The sequence below is a fragment of the Aquila chrysaetos genome, chromosome 5 (genome assembly GCF_900496995.4).
Source record: "Aquila chrysaetos chrysaetos chromosome 5, bAquChr1.4, whole genome shotgun sequence".
Lineage (NCBI taxonomy): Eukaryota > Metazoa > Chordata > Aves > Accipitriformes > Accipitridae > Aquila > Aquila chrysaetos.
In genome coordinates, this window is record NC_044008.1 from 66,754,334 (window position 1) to 66,777,625 (window position 23,292).

The 23,292-nt window shown below is 47.6% G+C and overlaps 2 protein-coding genes across 9 annotated transcripts in view; one reads left to right on the forward strand and one right to left on the reverse strand.

Moving 5' to 3' along the window:
- The window catches only part of CD7 (CD7 molecule), a 200,286-nt gene that overhangs the window by 100,123 nt on the left and 76,871 nt on the right, over window positions 1-23,292 (forward strand). The gene's annotated exons all lie outside the window — the stretch shown is intronic.
- Window positions 9,471-14,003, reverse strand: UTS2R (urotensin 2 receptor). Of its 3 annotated transcripts, none has more exons than XM_030015536.1 (2): window positions 13,724-14,003; window positions 9,471-11,191 (listed from the first exon to the last, which is right to left on the reverse strand). In XM_030015536.1, the coding sequence occupies exon 2, from the start codon at window positions 11,045-11,047 to the stop codon at window positions 9,899-9,901; it is 1,149 nt and encodes a 382-aa protein (XP_029871396.1). In that variant the 5' UTR covers window positions 11,048-11,191; window positions 13,724-14,003; the 3' UTR covers window positions 9,471-9,898. The 3 variants fall into 3 exon arrangements, with proteins under 3 accessions (XP_029871396.1, XP_029871395.1, XP_029871397.1); XM_030015535.2 differs by having other exon boundaries at window positions 13,729-13,972; XM_030015537.2 differs by lacking the exon at window positions 13,724-14,003 and adding an exon at window positions 12,542-13,707.

Consider the following 23,292-nt stretch of genomic DNA (forward strand, 5'->3'; position numbering starts at 1 on the left):
CTTGTTCCCTGCTTGCTCTGTACCGTGCGTCGAGCTGGGTTTGCCAATTGTTATGGTGCTTCTGACATACTGCTGCTGTTGAGGTTTTTCCAATGTAATGGATGCAGAGAACATAGAAGTTCACTATAGTCCAGTGTAGCTCTCTGTTACGGGAATGAAAAAGGACAAATTGTTCCTCCCTGTGGGGGTTTTAGGTGCTGTTATTACAAGGCTCTTATATTCCCCTGGCTTTGCTAAGCTGGTTTGGCATCTTGCAGCAGGAGATGCTTGGAGGCTGAGGGGGTGATGCTAAGCAGATGTGATATAGATCTCTGGGAAAGTCTTGGAAAATTCCTTGGATGAAAATCATTGCAAGTGGCTCTTGATTGTCTGGCCTGACCCTTTACCCAAAGCATACACTTGCTCATTCCAGGACTGAAAGATGGCTCTGTTATCTTTGCTCCTGATCCACCAGGAATGTTAACAAAGCTGCCTCAGAGCCAGTTAGGAGGAATGTGGTGCTTTTGCTCATGTGCACAGCCATATGCGTGCACTGAACGCTGCACTCGTCTGCTTCTGTGATGCACAAAAGGACTCAGTCGCTCTCCCAAACACTTTCACACCGACACAACCACATGCATACGCCCACTGATATGCATCCATTCTCCTACATGGTTATTCTGGTGTCCGTAGACAATTTTTGGTCCCCCCGTCAGTGGGCATCACAAGTCCCTTCCACCCTCTGCCACGCAGGCTCTGCACAGCCCTGAAAGAGAGCTACAAATTCACAAGAACTACATAAATAAATAAAATGGAGACAGAGAAACATGCAGAAGAGTGCCGCCTTGGATGGTGCCAGAACAATCCTGTTCTGCATCCCCTGCCAAGCTTCAGTCTTAAAGAAACATCTGCCATTTAACTCAGCTTGGGTATATTTTTCTTTCATTTAAAAGAGCGCCCTTGTAAACATCACTTCAGCTCGGGGGCGACATGCCAAAGATAACTCAGCGTTGTCCTGCCTCTGTGTGAGCGGCGGCATGCTGAGCGGTGTTCACATTTCGGCTTGCCTCCCAGGAGGGCAGGCTTTTCCTTAAGTTCACCCAGGTCCTGCAGTGAGGAGATGCTAAATCTCTTGGGGCTGAAGCTGTCTTGCACCATGCCAGGTAGACGGTTTTGGCTCAGCATGGCTTTGGGCAGAGCTTTCAGGTCTCCCTGCTTGTACCCCAACATTACTTGCTCCCTCTCCCAACCAACCTGGCAGATCCTCTCTGTTGAAAATTATTTCACTCAGATATAAAGAAAACATAGAACTGTGTGTTTATGCTAAAGAGAAGATCCAAGAGGTCTACAGTGAACTGTTGTTTCATGCATTGATCTCAAAAGACTTCAGTAAGGCAAGCAAATATTGTGAGCTTTTCTTTATTGACAGGGATGCAGTGGTACTTGTTTAAGGTCTAGACCTGGGACGGGAGCTCACCTTCCTGCAGGAGAGGCAGACACACTGTTAGTCCTGTTCAGAGCTAAGCAGTTTGAGGTATGTGCTTTTCTGGAGGAGTTTGCTAACCCCCAGGAGACAGGTGTCCACAGCCCTTTTCCATCCCTGTCTGTCAGACTGTTACCTAAAGCTGCAAAAGTCCTTTCCTCCATGCACACCCTCTCATCTCTCTGTTTCACAGCTGTGCAGGGAGGTTTGCTCTGGTCTCATGTTCCCAGCTCCTCCCCCAGAGGAGAACTTCTGCAGTTTGCCGAGCTACAGTGCGGAGTAACACATACAGATGCTTGCAGGCTTGGGCAGAGAAGCCCCACAAAAGCCAGTTTCTACAGTTTCTAAACCCTTCAAGGCTGATTTTCAGGTGTAGCTTGTAGGCTCGGATTGGCTATGGACAGCTGCAGTGGGTGTTAGTGCAGCACTGGGTAGTGCTGTGGATACTTCAGGCTCCCAAAGCTGCAAAATTCAGCTTGCCTCTCTAAGGAGAAACAACTGCATTTAACTAATACTAGGGTCATCTGACATTAACCGGCTTTCCTTAGCCAAGATATGCAAAGTGATAGCTAATCCATTTGGGCAGCATTTTTACATGTCAGTGATGGATTTACCTGACCAGTCAGAGAAGCTCCAAATATGCCAGTGCAGCTCTTCCATAATCACATATCCAGAGATATACATTCTTTTCACAGCAGGGCAGAAAGGCTGCTTTATTATTCATTGGGGGGGGAAAGAGGGATATTTACCGCAATGACTCTGGAGGCAGCTGCATAACCTGGCTGGGGCAGGGCAGAGCCATCCCATGGAGCTGCTAGGAAGCAGCACGCACAGAGCGAGGTCTTTCCTGCTGCAGAGACATCTCCTGCCGCTTCCTCACTCAGGAGCACAGATGATGTGTGCTATCTATGTATGAACATCTGACACAGAGGCACCAGCTTTGTGCAGGATTAGAGCCTCTCTGTAGTAAATACCTTTGCTTTTAACTTTAGCAGCTGAAATTTGTTTGTATCGCAGATGCTTTTGAAGTCATCGGTCACCTTTGTGGCCCCGCTGTACTGAACATCTATACAGGCTTTGCAAGAGGTACTCAGTGTCCTGGGGAATTTATGTCCTAAATAGGCAAGAGCGACAAAGGTTAGGGGAAAGAAAGGGCAAGTAAGTGACAAGAATCTTAAACACAGAAAAATTAATTGACTAGCCTGGGTTCACATGAAACCCAGTGTTGGAGCCAGTTTAACTAAAATTTCTTCAATTTCAGCCAAGTGTCTTCAGCACATCCCCATTGCTCCCCTCTGTTCTGTGGGGACACACTGATTTCCTGGTGTGGGGAGGGTACGGGAACCACCTCCTGTCCCTGGGAAGGGTATTTTGTTGTTCAGGTGTGGCAATATAGGCTGGGCTTTTGCTTTTCACCACCAAGGCTTTGAGGAGGTTTTTCCTCCAAGGAAAATGTCTAAAGCAGGTATTTGTGATTCTTAAAACATCCAAGATAATCCTCAAGCACTCCAAACCCAGGTATTGAAGCCTGTGGGCTTCTTTTTTCAGTCAAGGATTATAATAGTCTAGTGTTCCCGTAGAATGGGAGAAAGATAGCTTTTAAGTCTCTGGTGGCTGAGTACAGCTACTTCATGCTTTACAGTCAAACTTTTTCCTTTAACCTGGACAGAAAGTCTTAGGGTGGCAGCTGCATGGATGGGATGGAGCCCTCTCCCAGCTGGGCATGGGCATACCCCTTACCTCCCAGCCCAACCTCCCTGGGCAAGGGCAACCATAAAGAGCAACTACAATGGGGTCTGCATGAACACTGAGTGTCCAAAATCCCACAGCTGGTCCTGCTGCATGGTGCTTTGGTGCTGGTTGTTTTCTCTTAAAGGTTATTTAGGTTTTAGCTCCATCCATTGATCAGGAATAGCATAAATTAAAGCTCCTCTCTTGCTGCGGTGCAGAAGTGTGGCAGCATTAGATGTGTGCTTCAGGGTATGTTCTGTTGCAGGTTGGGCCAAAAGCAGATCTTTTCAGGCATAGCTTTCAAATCAAGGAAGAATTTTTAGACAGCAGAAAGCAAATCAAGGCCCAGCAGCTTACAAAGATGTTTTCTTCTTTAATTAGCTAAATTAAATTATAATCAACCCACCAGCTAGCACTGATTAATGAGGGATTGCTGAATGGAAAACTACCCTTACTATTTTTGGTCCATCAAAAAAAAGCTGAGGACACAATGATGTTTTAATGAAGCCAGATGGCCAAAGCTGCTGTACTGAAATCCAGGCATGAAGGAGAAGGCTGGAACAGCACAGGAAGTTTCAGCACAGGCTGCCCTTAAAGAGAGGAAACGTACCATTTTCTGATACTCCAAGGACTAGAAAGCTTTGGACATTCCACCTTATCTTATATTGTTTTGCACTGTTTCTAGCGTGACTTGGGGTAGACCTCGCATTTGAATGCTGCAAGTCCTAGTAAATGGATTACTTTACCATTCACGAGATCATTTGATATCTTGACTGTTATTAATGTGGACAACTGAAATTCTTGTTTAGTGGAGTGAAAGGGTCAAAAATGTTTTGGGTGGTTTTTGGTTTTGTTTGTTTGTTTGTTGGCATAAATTGGTACAACTGCATTGGCTCCAGTGGAAATCAACCTATTTTTATTGTTTAGAGACTTGGCCCTGTAGTTTTTCCTTGGTAAGCACAGTTTGCATGAAATGAGAGATTCATAGCCTCAGTTGAAAACATAGGATAGGCAGACTGTGCAAAATTGAACATGTATTTCTTCCAGAGATCTCAACCTGAACCATAATACATGTCTGTGTCAGTCCTGGGCTCCCTGCATGGTTTGGCCCATACCCTTCATAGTCAGACTTTCTTTTCCACAGGCTACCTGCACACTTCAGCCAACACCAGGTGGGACCCACCTGCTGCTCCACTCCTGCCTTACTCCTCTCCAGGTTTTGCTAAATGTTGCCAAACTACCTGACTATTTTGGCAATACACAAGACAAGCATGAAATCCACAAAATTCTTGTCCTCCCTTGATTTCAGTGGAGTCGCTTCTCTTATTTGAAGTCAGGTTCAGCATATCCAAAGTGGACTCCCTGGAGTGCTCCCCTGGTACACCTCTGACCTCCCCCCCCGAGGTTGTCCTGCGAGGGCAGCTGGGTCAGCGGCTGCTGGAGCTACTGGGGCTTGTGGCACGCCGTGCCTTGCTGCTGTAGCCTGCTTGTCCTTGGTACTGAGCTCTCTCCAGTCCCTTTTCTGGACCTAGAACAGAAATTTGCCTCCAAGGATATCAGAGAGTACTAGTGACTCACCAACTCACATAGACATTTTGGATGCAACAATTCTGTTTGTAAAATGCTTGTACTTAATGGATTAATTATGTTACACTCTCCTTCGAGCAGTAAACTGTAAACTAAACAAGTAATCAGCAGGAGTATGGCTGGGTGTGTTTCCCTTAGTGTTTTGAATAAACACAAACACAGGAAAAGCCGGAGCGCGCTGTTGCTGCCTAGTGTGCTGAGATTTGTGCACCAGATTCAATAATTGAAAGCGATCGAGATTTGTTGGAAAAGAAAACCTTGGAAGGAGTGTTGCTGTATTGGTTCCCAAAGCATGTGGGTACCTGCTGCCCCTGTATTATGGATGAAACCTCCCTCCTTTTTTTTTTTTTCTTTTTGAGGCATAGTGATTAAGAGTTAGAAATCTGGAGTTTGATCTGGGGAAGGAGTAATGGCTGAATGAGGGTCTCAGGATTTGATCATGCATTTTGAGAAGAAGGAAAAAAAAAAAAAGCTAGTCTGAGTGTGTGCTGCTGTAGCAGGTCCTCTGGGTGCTGCATGGGGGGAGGCTCAGGCATGGCTGGGGCAGATAATTTCAGTGGAGCATCCCGGTGTGGCAGTCATGGCAGATGCAAGTGGGACAGCACTGGCAAGAGGAATGTTTTTTTCTAGGCAGCTCTGCAAGGTGCAGATTTGCTCTCCAAGATCTGTTCAACCTTTGGCGTCTCCTTTCAATGCCCTTAAGCAAACACTAAAATGAGAGGGTTCCTAGGAAGAACCCCAGAGAAATGGAAGATCATCACCTGCCGATCTGGAAATCCCAGCCCTTACAACCTGGCCATGTGCAGAACTGGTGACCTAGAGCTAAAGAGCTAACCCACCTAGTCCTTGCCCCTCTTGCAGCTCTAAGTGAAACAAAACCGTGCGTGTTGATTTATTGCCCAGATCCTCTTCTGGGACAATGTGCCAAAGTTTTTCTGTCTGGTTAGAGGTAGGCTGAAGAATTGCTGGCCTGATTATCTCCCAGGGAGCAAGGTGGGATACCCGCACAGGTTAAAAGGGTGGCCCAAAGCAGCCTCATCTTGTGCCCTTGCAATCGCCAGCTTGCAGGAACAAGGACGGGGCTCAGACTGGACATGGGTTGTCGATCAGCTTGAATCAGGCTCCATCAGTGGTCGAGGAGGAGGGTTTGTGCCTATGATTGCTGCAACTCTGTAAGTGGGAATTGGGCAGAGGGTGGGTGCTGCACCACTCTCCACTGTGGGTGCCCACCCCCTCCAGGCAGGTTTCGAACGAGGGATGCACAGCGCGGTGAGCAGCTGCTCTCTCCTTTGCTACTTGAACTGCGGGACTTTTTGTAAGAGTCCTGTGGTTTGAACAAAATGGACAGAGGATTTTTAAAATTAAGTGTAAGCAAACGGATGAATAAAACTTCATTTTGAAGTGAGAAATTGTGTTGTTTTGCCTCCTAAAGGCTGAAATGAGGCAATTCAGTGTTTGGAAAAAGAAAAAAAAGAAAAACAATTTCCAGAAGGATTCTTAAATTTCTGGGTGGATTTGCAAATAGTTTGGGTAAACACAAACGTCAGCCTTTTCTGGCAAAGACACTATCCAACTGAAAACATTGCCTGGCCTGAGCTGTAGTTTGCTGCCTGTTTCAGCCACCAGAGAGGGTACCCGGCCTTCCTAGCTGGTAGGAGCACCGCAGCATCTCTGTTCTGGCCCTTTTTGGACACCCTGCCATGGTGCATTTACAGCTATACTTTCTTTGAATCTTGAGGCATTGCTAAATGCTCCCTGGCTTAAATTAGCAAAAAATTGGAGTTTTGACTTCTGCTGCCTGGCATTCAGCTGGTGAAATCCAGTCTATGTGGCACCAAATGCCCCGGAGACGAGGGGAATTAAGACTTCAGGATGATGAAAGAGCTCCTAGTCTCACCCCACAGAGAATAAAGATCTAGCAAATAGGGTGCAGGTGTAGGGGCATGGTCTGAGGTGTGCAAGAACACGGTCACATGTACACACACATCCCTTTCACACTGATTTCAAATTTTGTTTGTGCAAAAATGACTCTTGGATCTTTGATGATAGGTTTCTGCAAGGAGGAATAAATAGGATGCAATAATTATTTTATAGCTATCATTAACTAAGCAATTAATCTGTCTTGGAGGAGGCAGTTCCTTCTTTGGACCTCACTGACTGCTCTGGCTCCCCCATTCATATTCAGCAGGCTCTCGTGCTGTTTGGTTTCAGGAAGAGGACAGCTGTGTAATGTTTGGTATCTGAGTGTGGCTGATGCCCCGTAAAGTTAGTTGGGGATGCAGAGCTGGGGCACATGCTGCTTGTGAACTGCTCAGAGCCTTGCTTTTACCTGTAGACTTGGTATAATATTCCCTTATTGTTGCCTGTGCTGAGTGGTGATGGATGTGAGTGTTTGAAGGAGCAAAAAACTGCCAGCCTGGAGTGGAAATTGAAAGGCTTGAATGAAACGTCTCATCATTCAGAGATGACCCAGTATTAACAGAAGTGTCACCTGCAACCATTCCCTGTTCCCTGACTTGTGGGTGTCTTCTTTTCTCTTGGCTTTGTTGTGCTGATTTGACAAACACTCTGCAAGCCCCTGCTGAGAGCACAGCACAAGCTTCAAACCAGAAAGGAGAGTGTGCAGCCCAGGGCTAAGGCTGGTGTCCTCCTGGGGAGGCAGGCAACCCCGGCGCCCTGCATTGAGCCCAGCTCACCTCCCAGGGCATGGCAGGACCTCTAGCATGGCCTCACTTCCACAGCATGTTGCTCATGCTGCTTTCAGGGTGCTTGTCGCACCTACAGAGCCATGGCAGGCTTTTTGCAAATATTTTCCGTGAGATGTGTTGGTTGTGGTGGGCTTGGAGAAGTTAATCAGAGCAGTACCGCTGGGGATAAAGGGGTTAGACTGAATAACTCTGGAGACAGATCTGCTCCCATGTCTTTTGGTAACTCTTTTGTCCTGTCTGCATTGGTGTGTAAAGCCTGGATTTGCAAACCGCCCTCTCATTTTGAGTCTCTGATTTTAGGAAAGATGGACTGTGCTTTCTAAAGGCTGAACCCGCAGTAGCTCTCCTTCACAACCATGGGAACTGCTCGTGCTGAGCTTGTCTTGAGCTTGTCTGGCTATTTCTGAGCAAGCAGAAGTTAAAATTGCAATTACCAAAAAAAGGAAGCCAAACTTTACTGTCTGACCTGTGATTAACACCTGACTATATAAGTGGAAAATGGATTCATGAATATAGCAAGCTTCTTCACCTCCTATCCATGGGCTCCCTTTTCCTTACAGTGGGGTGAATGATGCTTTACTCTGTCTTACAGGCTTTGACTAGTGTGTCTCCAGCCTGAGGAGGGTCTGAAAACTAACAAGTACTGTCAGTGTAGGAAATAGCCAAATATAATGGTATTTCTGCCCCTCTGAAATCAGGAAGGGGCTAATCCTGAAGCAGGACTTGCCGGTCAGTGTGCTGCCCTGCAAGCAGGGTGCAGGTAAGGCGCCCAGACCTGCAGGACCACTGCAGATCATGTGTGTGGAGGCAGTTGGGAACACAAAGTGAGGGGCTTCCAGTTTCTGCAACAGTTCAATGTCAAGACTGCACACACGAGAGTCCTCTTTCAAGGCATCTGCAGTCTTCCCCATACATAACAAACTTTAAGCCTATGCATGAGAGAGGCAATTTCTTTTCCAAGCGTGTCACCCAGGGAGGCTGGGCACAGAGCTTTCACTGTCTCCATGAACAATGACCATTTAAATGACTTGAAGGGGAGTAGATGGTTAAAACCTAAATTCAGTTTCTGTATAAGCAAATGGAGTTCACTGCCAAATGGTGTATCACACTGCAGTTCTGAATTTACTCCTAAGCATTAATTTGCTTCTAATTCTGTAACTTGGTTAGAGTTGTGTTGGCATTGTATTGTTGTATCCTTGCTAATGAGGTAACGGGGCTAATGCAAGCAGAGGACTCCTATACAGATGCTGGCAGCATCCCAGAGAAGGTACTTTTAGACTCATTGGAGAAGTGCCAGACGTCATGGAAGATATATTTATACTAATGATGCTTTATCATCAGTGAAAGCCAGGACAGCCAAAGCGTTTTTGGTGTAGGCAGGTCTATATTAATTTTTTGTAGCAGTAAGGCAAAATCATCTCCTGGGAAGGGAACAAGGGATCTCACTAATAGGGAGCTAGTGCTTTTATAATTGAGAATATTAGGGACTTCAGATAGCATAGCTTTGCCCGTTGGAAATCAGATCTCCTCACCCCCCCTCCTCTCCCTCTGTCCTTTCCTCCTGGACTTGGTGATGTAGGTCTGGTCCTTCAGGCTGGATGTTGCAGTTTGTCTATGGATGCCCTGAGAATAACAATGTCAGAAGTTCCCAATTCCTCCTTGGAGGAGGACAGAGGGCAGACACACTTGCCCAGGACAGATGATGCTCCCCGACATGGGTGCTTATATGTTTGGGGTCAGTGCATTAGGGGATGCTGAGTGTTCCCTGACTGTGGTACTGTCACAGGAAGCCTGTCTTGCTAACACACACTGTGGTGTAACTCCACTACAGACACCTGTGTGAACGGAGAATCGAGCCCGGTGCATACATGTGAGTGTAGAATAAATGTGAATACGACCAAAACCAGGACAAACACCCCTTATGCCTCATCCATGTTGTCCAGTCCTACCCCAAATTCAAACTGGATTGCATGTCACAAACATGAGCTGCTTTGTCTTTATTATATTGTTTTCAGTCCTCATACAACTACAAATTTAGCATTACTGCTCAAGAAAAGAAAGAGCAAACTACAGCCATTCATGGGATAACAATTTTAAACTCTGTGAGACAGCTGATACTATTAAAAAACATGGCCTTATAATAGGCTTTCATTATTGATGGCTACTTGAGGAGACATACACTATAAAATATAAAGATAAAAAGCGAAAGGCTATTTAGATAGATGTCAGCTGAATGTTGCTAGCATCAAATCAGTGGCACTGAAGAAAATGAGAACAGACATACGGCACAGCCTCTGGACTAAATGTGTGCACATTATGGATCTGCTAAGGCTTTGCCTTTACAATGTACACTTTAAATCAAAGCAACATTGAAGTCAATGTTGATTGTTCTTGGAGATATATTTTACCTTCAGGCACTGCTGTTTCCCAAAGGAGCGTGAGCAAGAACGTATGTCTCTGTGCAGTGCTGACTGCTTGTGGACAGGGATCTCCCTGAAATCCTCTGAAACCGATTCCTCCTTTGGAAGTACCCACTGCTGCTGCTAAGGGACCGCTGTCTGTTCTTCAGGTACTCCCTGTAGTTTTTGGTGAGCAGGGTATAGAGGAAGGGGTTGATACAGCTGTTGCTGTAGGTCAGACAGGTTGTTAGGTAATTAATGTTCTTCATCACCTTGGGAGATAAAGGGAAGGATTCATAATACTGGAAGAGAAGCTGCCATATCCAGAAAGGCAAGAAGCAAGCCCAGAACACCAGCACTATTGTGAAGATTAAATAGAGTACCTTTTGATTTGGGAGCCGCTTGGTCTGCTTGAAGGATGCTGTTTGTGACACCCAGTAAATCTTAGCTAATCGGATGTAAAGGTAGCCAATGATTACCCCTGGACCTACAATGCTGGTACCAAAAAGGATGGTGAGATAGACTTTGTAGGACAGCTTGCTCCAAGTAGGCAGGCAGATGCTTTTGTTGTCCCGTTGCACCAGCTGGATCATGATGAGCATTGGGAGAGTGAGCAACAGTGACACCAGCCAGATAACAACAGCAATGGCCTTTCGGTAACTCTTGGACCTCTTCACTGTGTCCAGGGGCTTCAGCACAGCAAAGTAGCGCTCTGTACTCATGACCGTGAGGGTGAAGATGCTGGCGTGCATAGTGAGGAAGTCCAGACTGAACAGGATGCGACAGCCAATGTCCCCAAAGTACCATTTCTGAATGAAGTAGGTCCCAACGATGAAGGGGATGGTAAGAAGGTAGAGCAGGTCTGCCAGCGCAAGGTTGATGATATAAATATACATGGAAGCAGATGATCGCAAGTAATGGCACATCACTAGCAAGGTGTAGACGTTGCCTGTTACCCCAATCACACACATGAGGGAGAGGATTGTCCCAATGGTGCAGATAGCGATCATGTCCTCCATGGAACCGGCGGCTGATGTGCTGTCCCCAGTGGCATTGGCGGAGGCGTTGGGTCTGATTCTGAACAGGCTGCCCTCGCTTGTGTCTGTCACCATGTAGGGGGTTGCAGAAAAGTGGCTCTCCAGCTCGTCGGTTAGGGACATCCTCCTGGCCTTTAAATGCCAGAGGCTTTGTTCATGCCACAGGGGTCTGAAGAGCTGTTCTTTCTGCTCTGAGAAGTGCGACTGCTGGGAGATGGTGAACCATTTCTTAGTGGGGTCTTATCCGAGGAAGATCTGCATTCTCCACTAGAGGAAAGACATCAGAAACCAACATATTAGAAATCTGCTAGAGCAACACAAATTATCATTTAGAAGTTACCTGCCCCTGAGTATGTATCTGCGCTGTCTGCACGTACCAAAGGTCTTCTGCACTGAGGCCACTCGTGTGAGGTTCATGCAATCATTACAAGAGCACAGCTTTGAGGAGTGACATGTCGTAGTGCATCCATGGTAACGAGACAAGAGAGATTGTGTGGATCGTTGGAACCGTGTGCTGCAATCCTTAAAGTTAGTTTGGAGTTGGAGGAAGAAAGTGTCCTTCCTAAATTCATAAAGGACACCTACAGACCTAGCAGCATGATTGGTTAAACCTCTTTGCTAAGCTCTTAACTCTGAAGAAGTAAAAAACCCCCCAAAAGGGAAAACAAACTTTGGATTTACCATTTGCAGCCGATTTGTCTACTTTATGTGATACACTCGAAGTCCTGTCCAGCATTTCTGCAGTGATTTCACAGAGCAACTTCCCTTGAATGAGAAGCTCCTGCTATGTCCTGACCTGCAGTTTCAAATTGTATTTGAGTGAGGGAGAAAAAAGGCATTTTGTATCTATAAAGCAAGGTGTAGGTTTCACTGTGGTGAAATGTCTGTAAACCCAGGGTTTTTTATGCTCTCTGTCAAGTGTGATCCCACAGATTTTCATGCGTCCATGCATAGATATATTTCAGACAGACCTGTCTGTGAGCCTGTCTAAACAGCCTTATGCAGTGAGGTGTGAGATTGCTCTGCAGCATGTTAGACAGGTAGTCACTCTTTGTACACGGCAGCTTTTGGTTAGCTCAAGCTCAACGCTATACAAATCATGACTGTGTTGCTTTGAATTTATGCTGGCTCTGGGTGTAGGCAAAGGGAGTTCAAACCTACCTGAGAGAAACACTGAAGAAGCAGCTAAAATGCTGAAATTTTGAGCCATACCAAAAGCCTGTGCCAACCTAAAGGTTACTGCACACACAAGTGTGTTTGCACTATGAATTTTATGGAGCTCAGATTGTCTCTTTGTTTGGAAAACGCTGTGAGAAGAGGTGCTGGACCGCCTTGTCCTTGAAGGGCTCAGCAGGCAAAGACTTCCCTCTGCCTCGTTCCACTGGGCAGGTTGGGTTTGTTTTATCCTGGGAATTTGCAGCTTTTCCCAGTGAGTTCGGTGTCCCTTTGCCTCCACACCAGCTCTGACTCCTTTGCCTCTTTCCTCCCACTAGCTCCTTGGCAGCAGGATTACAGCACCAGGCTCTCCTCCACTGTCCTTGTGTCAAAGACCCTGACAGTGACTTCTGTAGCACTTCAGGATGAACAATGTTCATCCTCTTCATGACTTGCCTGCACCTTCTCTTCTTCCCTTTACCACCTTCTGCGGGTGATGGGTGCTGCGGAGATATCATGCAAAAACTCTGTATAAAAGAGGGCAATCCAGTATAGAGGAAGATTCTTCCTCATTTAACAGTTGGGATAGAGGTGCAAAAAAAAGAGAAAAAACACAATATGCAGAGCCCATCTCCCACTGAAGTCCCTTGGGTACAGACATCCAAGGGGGAGAAATGAAGCGTGGTTCTGCAGTGCTCCTTCAGGGCATTGCTCCTCTGGACTGGTCTCCAGAAGCTTCATCAGCATCTTGGCTTTCCTGGACCTTGCAAACCCAAGTCTGCCTCCTCCCTCCCCTGCCATGCTGTGCGATCCCCTCCTGCTTGGCTTTGGGCATGTGTAGCCCGCCTGTCCATGCACCGACTTGCTCCCTCATCCTCCACTTTATTGATGTTCACGTACAAGCTGTGCTGGCAGCAAAAGCGTCATACATGAAGGAGACATGGATGCTCAGGGAGGTCTGCCTGCTCCTCTGCCACACTATCGCCGGCACACTTGGTCGGAAATGAATGGCTCTGCACGGGATGCTCCAGCTAAGACTGGAGCTGGTCACACATGCAACTATCAAGCTCAGTTGGATTTGTGATCGCTCATTTTCAGGAGCATTTTTCCATGGCTCAGGTGCTGTCTTCTTGCAGCTGCCTCACTTTGTGTTCCGGGCACTTGTAGCAGCAGATCCATGCCGTGCCTGTGCAAGTCTGTGCGGTTCCCTGGTGTGACAGCTCCTGCCAGAGAGAGCTCAACACACCGCATCTCCCCGCTCTGCTCCTCTTCCACTGAACCTGCGTTTTGCTTCATTCATAAAATTACTACAGCACTAATTCAATTCGGACACTTCACCTGTCTCCAGACAGAGCCCACAGCTAGGCAAGTTCTCACTCCTAGAGAAGTAAAATTAAGCAAACTGGGGAAACCTTGCATAATTTTAAAGTTACTGTCATTGCTGCACTTGTACATAAATGCACACACTCACACACATGCACACACACACAATAGAGAGCTTGTTATTCCAAGCAGCCATTCAAGTATCTTACGGTCTAAACAATTTTCTGAGCTAATCCTGCCTTTCCCTCTACATTATCATCACACAGGAGTACCATGCACATTCAGTAGCTGCAAACATAAATTAATTTCTCCTGCTCAAACCTTGCCTTTAAATCCAGCAGATGAAGTTTCCTACAGGATATAAAATAAAAATTAATCTAGTAGTATTAAAGCTGAAAGTTTTAAAAGGAAAAAAAGGGGAAAAAAGAAAAAAGAGAATCCTCCTTCATGGGCAGACAGCGAGAGATCCCCGTGCTCCGTCGCATCTGGAAAGGCAGCGGCAGGAAGGCAGCGTGCTACCTAGCCAAGTATGTTTGAAATCTGTGCGCTGTTAATACTCTCATTCTCTTCCCTTCACTCATGCCTGCTATTTCTGTTACTCGGTGACGTTAGGCATAGCGTGGTTTTGACTGCAGCCAGTGAAGAGCCTTTTTAAAGAAGCAGCATTTTGATAGCTGTGGCTTGTTTAGCTGGCTCCCCCCTGCCTGGCCGTGAGCCAGCTGGGGATGCGAGATGTCAAGGCTGTTTGCATCCCAGGACCGGTGATACAAAAAGCCATCCTGCCCCTCCTTACATCGCACTGAAGAGCGCAAATGCCTAATGTTGCCTGAGCAAAACCATTGTGTCGTGGAGAGCAGTCAGGCCAGGGAGGGTTAAATTCCTGCGGGAGGGTCGGCTGCCCAGGGAAACGGCAGAGCTCCTCGATTCAGAGATCAATGCCAAAGTGAAGCCAAAGTTTATTTGGGTTGGATGGCATATTAACAGAAGAATCTGTGCGGTGGTATCACGCACCACAGCATCTGAGAAATTTCAGACTGGCGGTAGCAAAATGTTATCCAGGTTGTTTGGGGTTCAGCTGGTTGCCTTTCCCCAGCGATACACAAGGAGGGTAAAGACAGAGCGAGATCAACCAGGCGCCTAAAAAAAACCGCAGTGTGAGGAAGGGGCCGGTGCTGAGAAATGCCAAAGCTAAACTCCGGATTATTTTGATAGCACCTGAATATTGTGTTGGTTGCTTGCACACGATGGGGTTGCTCTTCCTCTGAGTTCCCTGCTTTAGCTCTGTGGACCACAGGGAATTGCTTCTGATTTATGCTAGTGGGAAGTGAGAAGCACCCATCTCTCCTGGGGTGTCTCCTGCTGGACACGGGTGTGTGGGAGATGCCTGCCAGGCCCATTTCTTGCTTCAGCGGTTTGCATTTGGGCAACCACTGCAATTAGGTGATGCTTCCCGGCTCATCTATCCTGCATCGCTGGTACTAACCAAGAGCTGTTTCCTCCCCTAACTCCTTCCCTGGATGCTTATGTAGTTTCTTCTTTGTTCTCAACTTTTACATTCTGCTATCTGGGTGCTTTCAGATGCATCTTGTATCTAATCCTGCTGTGTGAACCCAATTTTGCTTGAGCCACATGGGGTGACTGTAATAGCACCTGGAAAGATTGGTGAGCACCAGTTGTGGCTGTCCCTGTAACGGGGCAGTGGGTGTGCAAACCAAGGCCCCCCTGAGATATGTGCTTTTGAGTGTGGTGAGGACTCGGGTTAGGAGCAAATCCTCATGTGGAGGCTTAATTTTGCAATGAAGATAGATTTTACGTTAGCAGCTCTAACAAGGGCTGGCTGAGCTCTAAAACCCCAACCCAAGCACCCTCAAATATATGTGTTTTGCTCTAAAGATTACTCTAAATCTGCATTTTGTGGCTGGCCCCTAGACATCTTTGGAAAAGTGTGGTCTGGAAGCTGCTTCTCCTGCTGCTCTCCGGGTGAGATGGAGGTGCCCGTTGACTCCGTGACTCCAGTGAGTGCCAGCGGTCCCTTGGTGAGCACTGATGGTGAAGCTGTTGGCAAAGTGCTGTATTTGTGGGTGGCCCACAGGGAGCAAGAAGGTCATTCACGTGGCAGTCTCCACATACAGAGCAGGGACAACCCGCTGGTGTCCTTGAATCCCCTTGCTACTCTCTGCATGCAACTCAAAGGGCGCATTGGCACAAGCCCTGTACGAATGCAGTGATGCTGACTGGGGAGGTGGGTGCTTCTGCTGGGCATGGCTTGGCGATGGTGTTTCAATCTCCAGCATTTGGTAGGTGTGTGCAGGTCTCTCTCCAGGTATCTATGCTGGAACTGTTACACTCCTGTCACTTCTCTGTCACCAAGGTGCTAGTTGGGTTGGTATTGACCCATGCCAGAGAAAGGAAGGGGGAATGGGATGGGGGATAGTTTCTGGCCAGTCCAGTCAGTTTCCTGGACCTTTTGATCCCAACCTGGTACTTCCTTTTTTTGGTGTTTAAACCTTTTGAAAAATGTTATACCAGCGTGTTTATCAGGAAATCTCAGTGCCCATGGGGCTGCCATTAGGAGAAGCTGGTCTCCCATACAGTCTGTGTCCTGCTGGAGTCGTTAGAGGAGGTGTCTGGAGGGTGTTCAGAGAGCAGCGTGGGCAGTGCCAGGTTCACAGCCCTGGCTCAGAGGGTTGTTTGTGGTTGTAGTTTTGCTGTTTCTGTTCCCCTTATTGTCCTCATCAGTAAAACAGAGATCATTGAGATCACTCATCTCCTGGTGCCCTTAGTTTCAGGGTTTTTCACATTTGTCAGATGCTATTGGAGCTATAGATGGGAGTTCCAGCCCGCATGATTTGTAACAGGACTAGGAACTGCACAGTCAATAATGGATGAAGGTAGGAGCCCTCTGAGATATGAAACAGATCTGTTTAATCATTCAACCACCACCACTGCTACAGGGCTTGTGTTCTGCATAGGGGCCTTCTGAAGTTACTGCAAAGGTAGTAACCATTATTATTCTATTAAATACAGGGTAAAAAAGACTTCTTTTCCCTTCTGATATGAGGATTTATGCCAGTGCTATGAGAATTTGATTGTATTTGGTTACTCAAACCTCAACTGAACCAGTCAAATCTCTTGTGTCTCTTGAGCTGAGCTGTGCACCCTGCCAGCTGTGCACCCTATTGACTGTCTGCTGCCTCCCCTGGTCTGTGCAGGGCCCCTTCGGCATGTTCCACTTTTGCTGGGGCAGTTTTGAGACCAGGCTGGCCAGCAGCCATGGGCTCCCTTCTGCTCCGAGCTGGAAGTATAAGTTTGTCTATGTATCACATTTTAAAAATGTAATAAAGTGCTGCTTCCTCCATGTAGGGAAGAGTGTGTACAAATGCAGCCAAAATTGATAAAAGAAAAGAATCTTATGAATGTGTCTGCATTCTTGATCTGGGTCAGGTCTAGAAACACGTGCAAGCTCAGGGTAAGACTTGACTCCCATTTACCTGACTTGGTTTACTTACCTCCATGCACGACCCCCTTTAATACCCAGAAGTAGTAATGATATAGCATATATCTTCTCTCCACTGCAAATGTTATCGTGGTCACATAGAAATTCAGATTAGCTTATGAGAAGCTGCCCTGACTTTGGGATCAGCCCAAAGGAGACCAAGCATTTGCAGGATCATGCTGAGCCCGGGTCTTCCTGGAGCCACAGTGACAGCCACGAGCACACACAAATGGCAGCAGCTCCTGAGAAAAAGCATTGATGAGGTGGTTGTGCTGTGAAGGACATAGCGGTCCCTGGGTCACCTATTCTTCCTAGGAACGTTGCATTTAAATCCCTCTGTTCCAGCACTCATGGTCTTGGACACATGCAAATGTGATATCCAGATTCCCAGCTGGTCTCCAACTGCTTTTTTCACTCTTCCTGCTATCTGTCCCCACCAGTGAAATACCCACCCAAACTCGGCCAACGCATTTGGAGACTTCTCTGAGCTTTCTTGGCATTTTGGTCTCCTTTCTTCCTGTTTTTTGCAATATAAAACTTCAGTTGTCCTTTCTGAGTCAGTATGGCTTTGCTCTTGGCTGCTTTGTGTGAAAGTGAGACTCCGGGGGCTGAAATCACCGGTTTGTTTTCCCTCATCCAGGATCCCTTACACAGATACTGGGTTTATAGCTGCTCTGCTCATGGAGGGTTATCCCTTGCTGAGCTCTCTACCAACCTAGGAGGATTTGTGGGTTGCTATCAGCTTTTCCCCTGCACAGGGGTAAATTGCAGGGACAGTTTGAGGAGTGGTGCTGAAAGGGGACTGAGGTGCTGTCCTGGGTCGTTAGCTACCATGTCTGGTGTTTCTGGCCCAAATAGTGTCACTGTCCAGGGCAGGGGAAGCAATCCAGATGCTCCTTGCTGGTGCCCTGGAGTTTGGGTGGGAAAAGGCAGAGAGGGATGAATCTCTGACTCCCTGGGATTTGTAGGTAAAACCTGTGCTAGCTCCAGCCCTGGAACATTGTGAAGGCTGGTCCTGAAGGGATGGAAGGAGCAGAAGGGGCCGGAGCTTCTCCCAGCTTTCCTCTTGGGACTGCTCTTATGTGTCTCATGAGCTGTTGGTCCTCTGTTTCCTGAATTTCAGCTTGCTATTACAGGGACCTCTTCAAGATCACAGAGATCACCTCTGTTCTTACACAATAGTTACAATTTTTGGACTCCTATGAGGTCCAAAGCTTTGCTAATATGGTGTTGGGAGACCAACAACCACTGCTTTCCCAGACTGATGTGGTCAGGGGCTGGTTTCCCCAACGCGGGTTTTCCCTTCGAGGCTCAGGTCCCTGCCTTCCCAGGAAGGTGCTTGTGATGGGAACGCATTTCATGCCCGTTGGGGATAAGGTGAATTGGAGTGAGCGGGGTCACTTTGTGCAGTGATGGTGGGGCAGGAGTGCAGAGTGCAGCAAGGCTGAGCTGCTTCAGTGCTCCCCAAGGCCCTGCACAGCTGGGAGGATGGAGGGGCCACGGCTCGCTCCTGGGGAGGGCAGGGTACGCAGTCAGCTCAGGGAGTTTTTTCCCCGGTTGCTCTCCTCTGCCCCGGTTGTACCATCCCACTAAGGAGACTTTGGGCTGCTCTTAGGTCGGATATAATTTACAGACAAACCATATTAGGAGGAGATGTTATTCCATCTCCGCAGCTGATCTCACTCCAGCCCTGAACTCTGGACGGCAGACGGCATGGCATTCGTTTTCCTGTGTGACATGCGTGAGTGGGATCACTTGGCCTTCATTTTGGCAGCCCTCGAAATTTACAGACCAGTCTGAGATTCTGCGAGGCATCCTGGCGCCTGCCTTGGGGCCGTGAGTGCTCCCACAGCTGTGCCAGGAACCCAAGGCACTGGACAGTCAGATTTAACATCTGGTGTTTGACATATGAATGGGGACAATTTCTCCACACTGAAGGATTCATCTGTTTGGGGCTAGCGTAGGCACTGCTGATCCTTCAGGGGGAATGGAGCTGGGGCTCCTCCATGGCTGCTCAGGATCAGGGGAGCTTCCGAGGGAGAGAGCATGACTGCCTCCTGCATGGAGCCTCCTGCTTGATCCCTTTTCCTGTGCACTGAGGTGCAGGCTGTTCTCCAGGAGGAGGTCTGATGCATATAAAACCTGCTGAGCATCCAAATCCTGCCTCCTGTCCCAGTCCTCTGGTAGGATGGCAGTACGCCGCTGGCTGACCCACTAGGCAGGCAGAATTTGTCCCTTGTCTAACCTGCAAGGCACATTGCAGAGCTGTTAAACAGAGATGACAGTGTCACAGCTCAAAAGCAAAGTTCTGCAAAGGTGGGAGGGGAGCCTCAACTACCAGGTACGACTCAGACCACCTTGATGGTGGGTGATAAGGGGGAGTTACAGCCTCCTTAATTCCTTCTCTTCCTGCCCTCCAGGAAATCCCCATCTGCATTCTAAATAACTTTGCAATTCAAAAAATGGTCACTATGTCTGCACCTTCATTCATCCATCCATCCTCCTGTGTGGTTTGCCCTAGTGGGATGCGATGAGCTGGCCGCCTCATGTAGGTTCATTCTCCCTCCTGCTCCAGGATTGCTGGCATTGAATGACCAAGTACTTCCTTAAACTTTCTTGAGCATTTGCGAAGGGCTAGGCTGAGGCTGGATTCATCACAGACTGTCAGTGCTCATTCCAGACTTGGCTTTCTTTGCAAACAACTTAGATCACCCTCAGGTTACGGTCAGGGAAGCCCTGGCCGGGTCAGTCTGCTGCTGGAGCTGTTTGTACAGCAGCTATGACTGTGCAGCTCCTGCTGCTGGCAGGCAGAAGCTGGTGATCTTTCTATACCTGGAGCTAGATGGCCTTGTGCATCCATCAGACTAAATTAAGTGGTTTGGCTTAGTTGTTATTTCCCATATGCAGGGACTCTGAGCGTGCTGGTGTATCCCGGCTGGTGCGTATGCATTTCATTGCTCTCTATTGTACCAACACACTCACCTTGCATGTGTGGGCTGGTTAGTCTGGTAAGAAGCTGGCCTGAACCCTGTTTAGTCCCTGATTTTGGTAAATTAAAGGATATCCTTACTGCACAGCAGCTGGATGTCTGAATGAGGCTGGAAGACGGGACAGCAGTGCACTGCAGCGTGTACAGCTGGGTTGTGCTCAGGTACACTCAGGAACGGCTCCCTCAGGCACCACCCTCTGTGTGACTTCAGTCTGAAATAAAATGCAGAAAACAACATTAACACACTCTTACAGGTGCTTTTTCTAACATAGAAGTCAAGGTGTTCAGTGTTACCGCATCAAACTGGGGCTTAACCAAATAGCACATCTGTGCGTAACAGTTTCTGCCAAGAGGGAGGCAGAGCAGCAGCTACACTTCTTGGTTGTTTGCGTGTGAAAAAAGTTTCTAATGTGCTCATTTATGAGCAGTGTCTAATGCCAAAGGTCCTTGGTACAAATGCAAACAAGAACTTAAATACCTTGATTTACAATATATTTAGGTTTTACAAGTCTGCTTTGCCAAATCTATTTTCCCCTCAGTGTATTTACATGTGCAAACCACAATAGTAACAATAGTTAGACCCAACCCATGTACTGTGATTTTCATCAGAGTACCAGTGATATCTCACTGGAGCATGGGTTTTCAGAGGCTTTCCCCCTAACTGATTACATTTCTGTGCAAACTTTATAACTCATTTGTTCTGCCTTTTTTTTTTTTTTCTGCCCAAACTCTTGGGTCTTCTGCCACCATTAGAAATTCTCACATAACTAGTTGTGACCTGGATCTGAGATGCCTGGAAAAGACAAAGCACCCAGGACCTGCCGAGGAGAAGTTTTCCTCATTTCTTTTCTACTGCTGCATCAAGAGTTGTGCCATTTGAGCTTCTTTATCCTTTCACCTCCCTACCTCCTTTTCAATTCCTGGAACTGCTGCAGCAAGTTTGATTACCTGGGGGAAGGCAGGCAGGCTGTGGTAGGCAGAAGAGGTTATCACTTCCCTCCAAATGCCGAGAAGAGCTTCCTTCTTACAAATGCCTTTTGGGAGAACCTCTTCAGCATGGAAGAGGATTTGGCCGGGGTAATATTTCACATTATCCTCTGCATCAGTTATAATCCAATCATCTTTTTGCCAATATTTTGAGAGTGACTGCAGGGAGGACACAGACACGTGCTACTGAATTCTCTTTATTGCAAGGCACTCAAGATTAACAAACAAAAACATTGCAGCAGAGTGCTCCTGGAAATCCTCCAAATTATCAGAAAAGCTGTGGGCAGTACAGCCAAACTGAGAGAAGCACCTTCCATGGGCCAAAACCTGATGCTAGACTAGAGACAAAAGTTTCCTTGCCATCATTTGCTGTTAGGTATATCCTGTGCAGCACCTCCACGTTCTAGTCTGCATGGCTGTGCTGACCACACTGCTGCTTTGCAGTTTGGTTCAATGTTCTCAGTCATGCTCTCCTCCTCTCCAGCTGCCCTGTTCCCTCCTGGGAGGCTATTCTGCATTTCTCAGCCTAGTTCCTCATAGCTGGGAATTAGAGGATTTAGGAAAGTGTTTTGGGGCCAGAAGACTTGTAGGGAAAAAATCAGGCTCCCACCATTACCAGCCAAAGCTCCTGTTGCTGATCCCAGGTGTTTTCTGAGCATGGAGGTCAGCACACATCCTCAGCTCTTGCTGCATCTGCCTGGCATCAAAGATTTCTGCTGGAGCTTTCAAAAAACTCTCACAAGATACACAAGATGAAGCGTGAAAGGTTGTCTGGCAGCATGTAAAGAGCAGCAAATGTCATTGCATAGAGTTTATGCCACTGTGGACTCTGTGGTGGCATTTGCCATCCTGCACACATGGGGGTAGAGCTGGAAGGACCTGGGGATAGTGACAGTCACTGACAGCTGGTGCTGGTAAGGGTCAGCTCTCTGAAGCAGCAGATGCTAATTCAAATTCTCCTTAAAAAGCTGATTTTCTATAATAAATTGTACTCCCACACAATATAAATTTTCTTGCTTACTCTGATGGGCAACTTCTATTCTCACTGGTGATAGCTCAGTGCTGACTTCTAGTGCCTGTCTTCACATTGCTGTGAAGACAGTAAAGTCCTTTTTTTTCCCCCTTGTGGCAGCGTCACCAAACTCTGAGCCGGAGTCCTTATGATGCTGTTTCAGCCCCACCTGGGCCTGCTGCCCTCTTTCTGCTATGCACCGTGTTCCCTTGAGTCTTTTCAGGGCATCTCTTGACTAGAAACATCCAGCCCCTCCCAGCAGTGCAGTGGCAGAGCAGAAGTTTGGGGGTCACCAAGCAGGGGCAGAGGCTCTGCTCCCCTCCGTAAGCCATCCCCAGCTGCGGCATGGGCTGTACAGTGCGGATGCCCCAGGCTGCAGGCAGCCTCAGCTGAAACGGCTGCCTGGCACAAGGGGTTTGGCCCAGCGGTCCAGTCTGTGTTGTGCAGGGCCATCGCAGTGGATGGAGATGTGCCCTGCCATCTGGTGATGGTGGTGGTGGTGGCACTGGGTACCAATGTGTGGTTAGAGAGGGCTGCAGGACAGGCTGGGTCACCCGCTGACTGGGTAATTCGAGTGAGATAAACCCCTGCTTCTCCTCAAAATCCAGCAGTGGAGCATCTGTCCTCAGGTATGATGAGCTTTGTGCATTTATCTCCTGTGCCTTACGTGCTGCTGTGAGGTCCCTGCAGAGGTGGGTGGGAATGACTGTGTTCAGGGTACTTGAAAGAGAAAGACTTTGAACTAAAAGCACTGCCAGATGTTAGTTAAAAGACTCAAAAGCATGTGCCAGTTTTTAAATAAAGCATTTTGCCCTCCACGTGTTGTTTCCTGTGATGAGGAGCAGGTAGCAGATGCGTCACCTGTGCCGGTGAGACAGTCTCTCTCTGCAGGGACCTCTGTGTCACCAGGACAAGGTCTGGGCAGCAGCGATGGACCCTGCAGAGCCCAGGGGAGATGGCTGTGTGGTGTTTGTTCCTCTGTTGGCTTTTTGATGTAGGAACTGGCTGGAGGATGTTGGGTCAAGTGAGCAGTGGATGTGGCACTTCACCCTGAGCAGGGACGTGTTCCTCTCGGGCAGTGGTTCCTTCCCTTCTTTTGTTTCCCTTCTAGAAGGCCTCAGCGCTCCTCTGCCTGCTGTCCTTTTCTACCATTGATTGCTCATATGTTTCATGAAACCCTACCTGAGAATGATGCAGCCATTGGCATTTTATGTCAGAGGGAAATTCTCCTGGAATCGGCTCTAATGTAGAAAAAGGGGCTTAATTCCCTGGTCTAAAGCAGTAGAAAGACTGAGCAGGCACCTGGTTTCACAGTCAGAGAGCACATTTTATTGTTTCAAAATACTTTTCTCTGGCTTGATTTGGTCCAAAGTAACACTTTGCTTAATGGAGGCTTTCTAGTAGCC

Bases quoted from the DNA above. Each gene is read 5' to 3' on its own strand.
- UTS2R (XM_030015536.1), bottom strand. From the start codon at position 11,047: ATGTCCCTAACCGACGAGCTGGAGAGCCACTTTTCTGCAACCCCCTAC.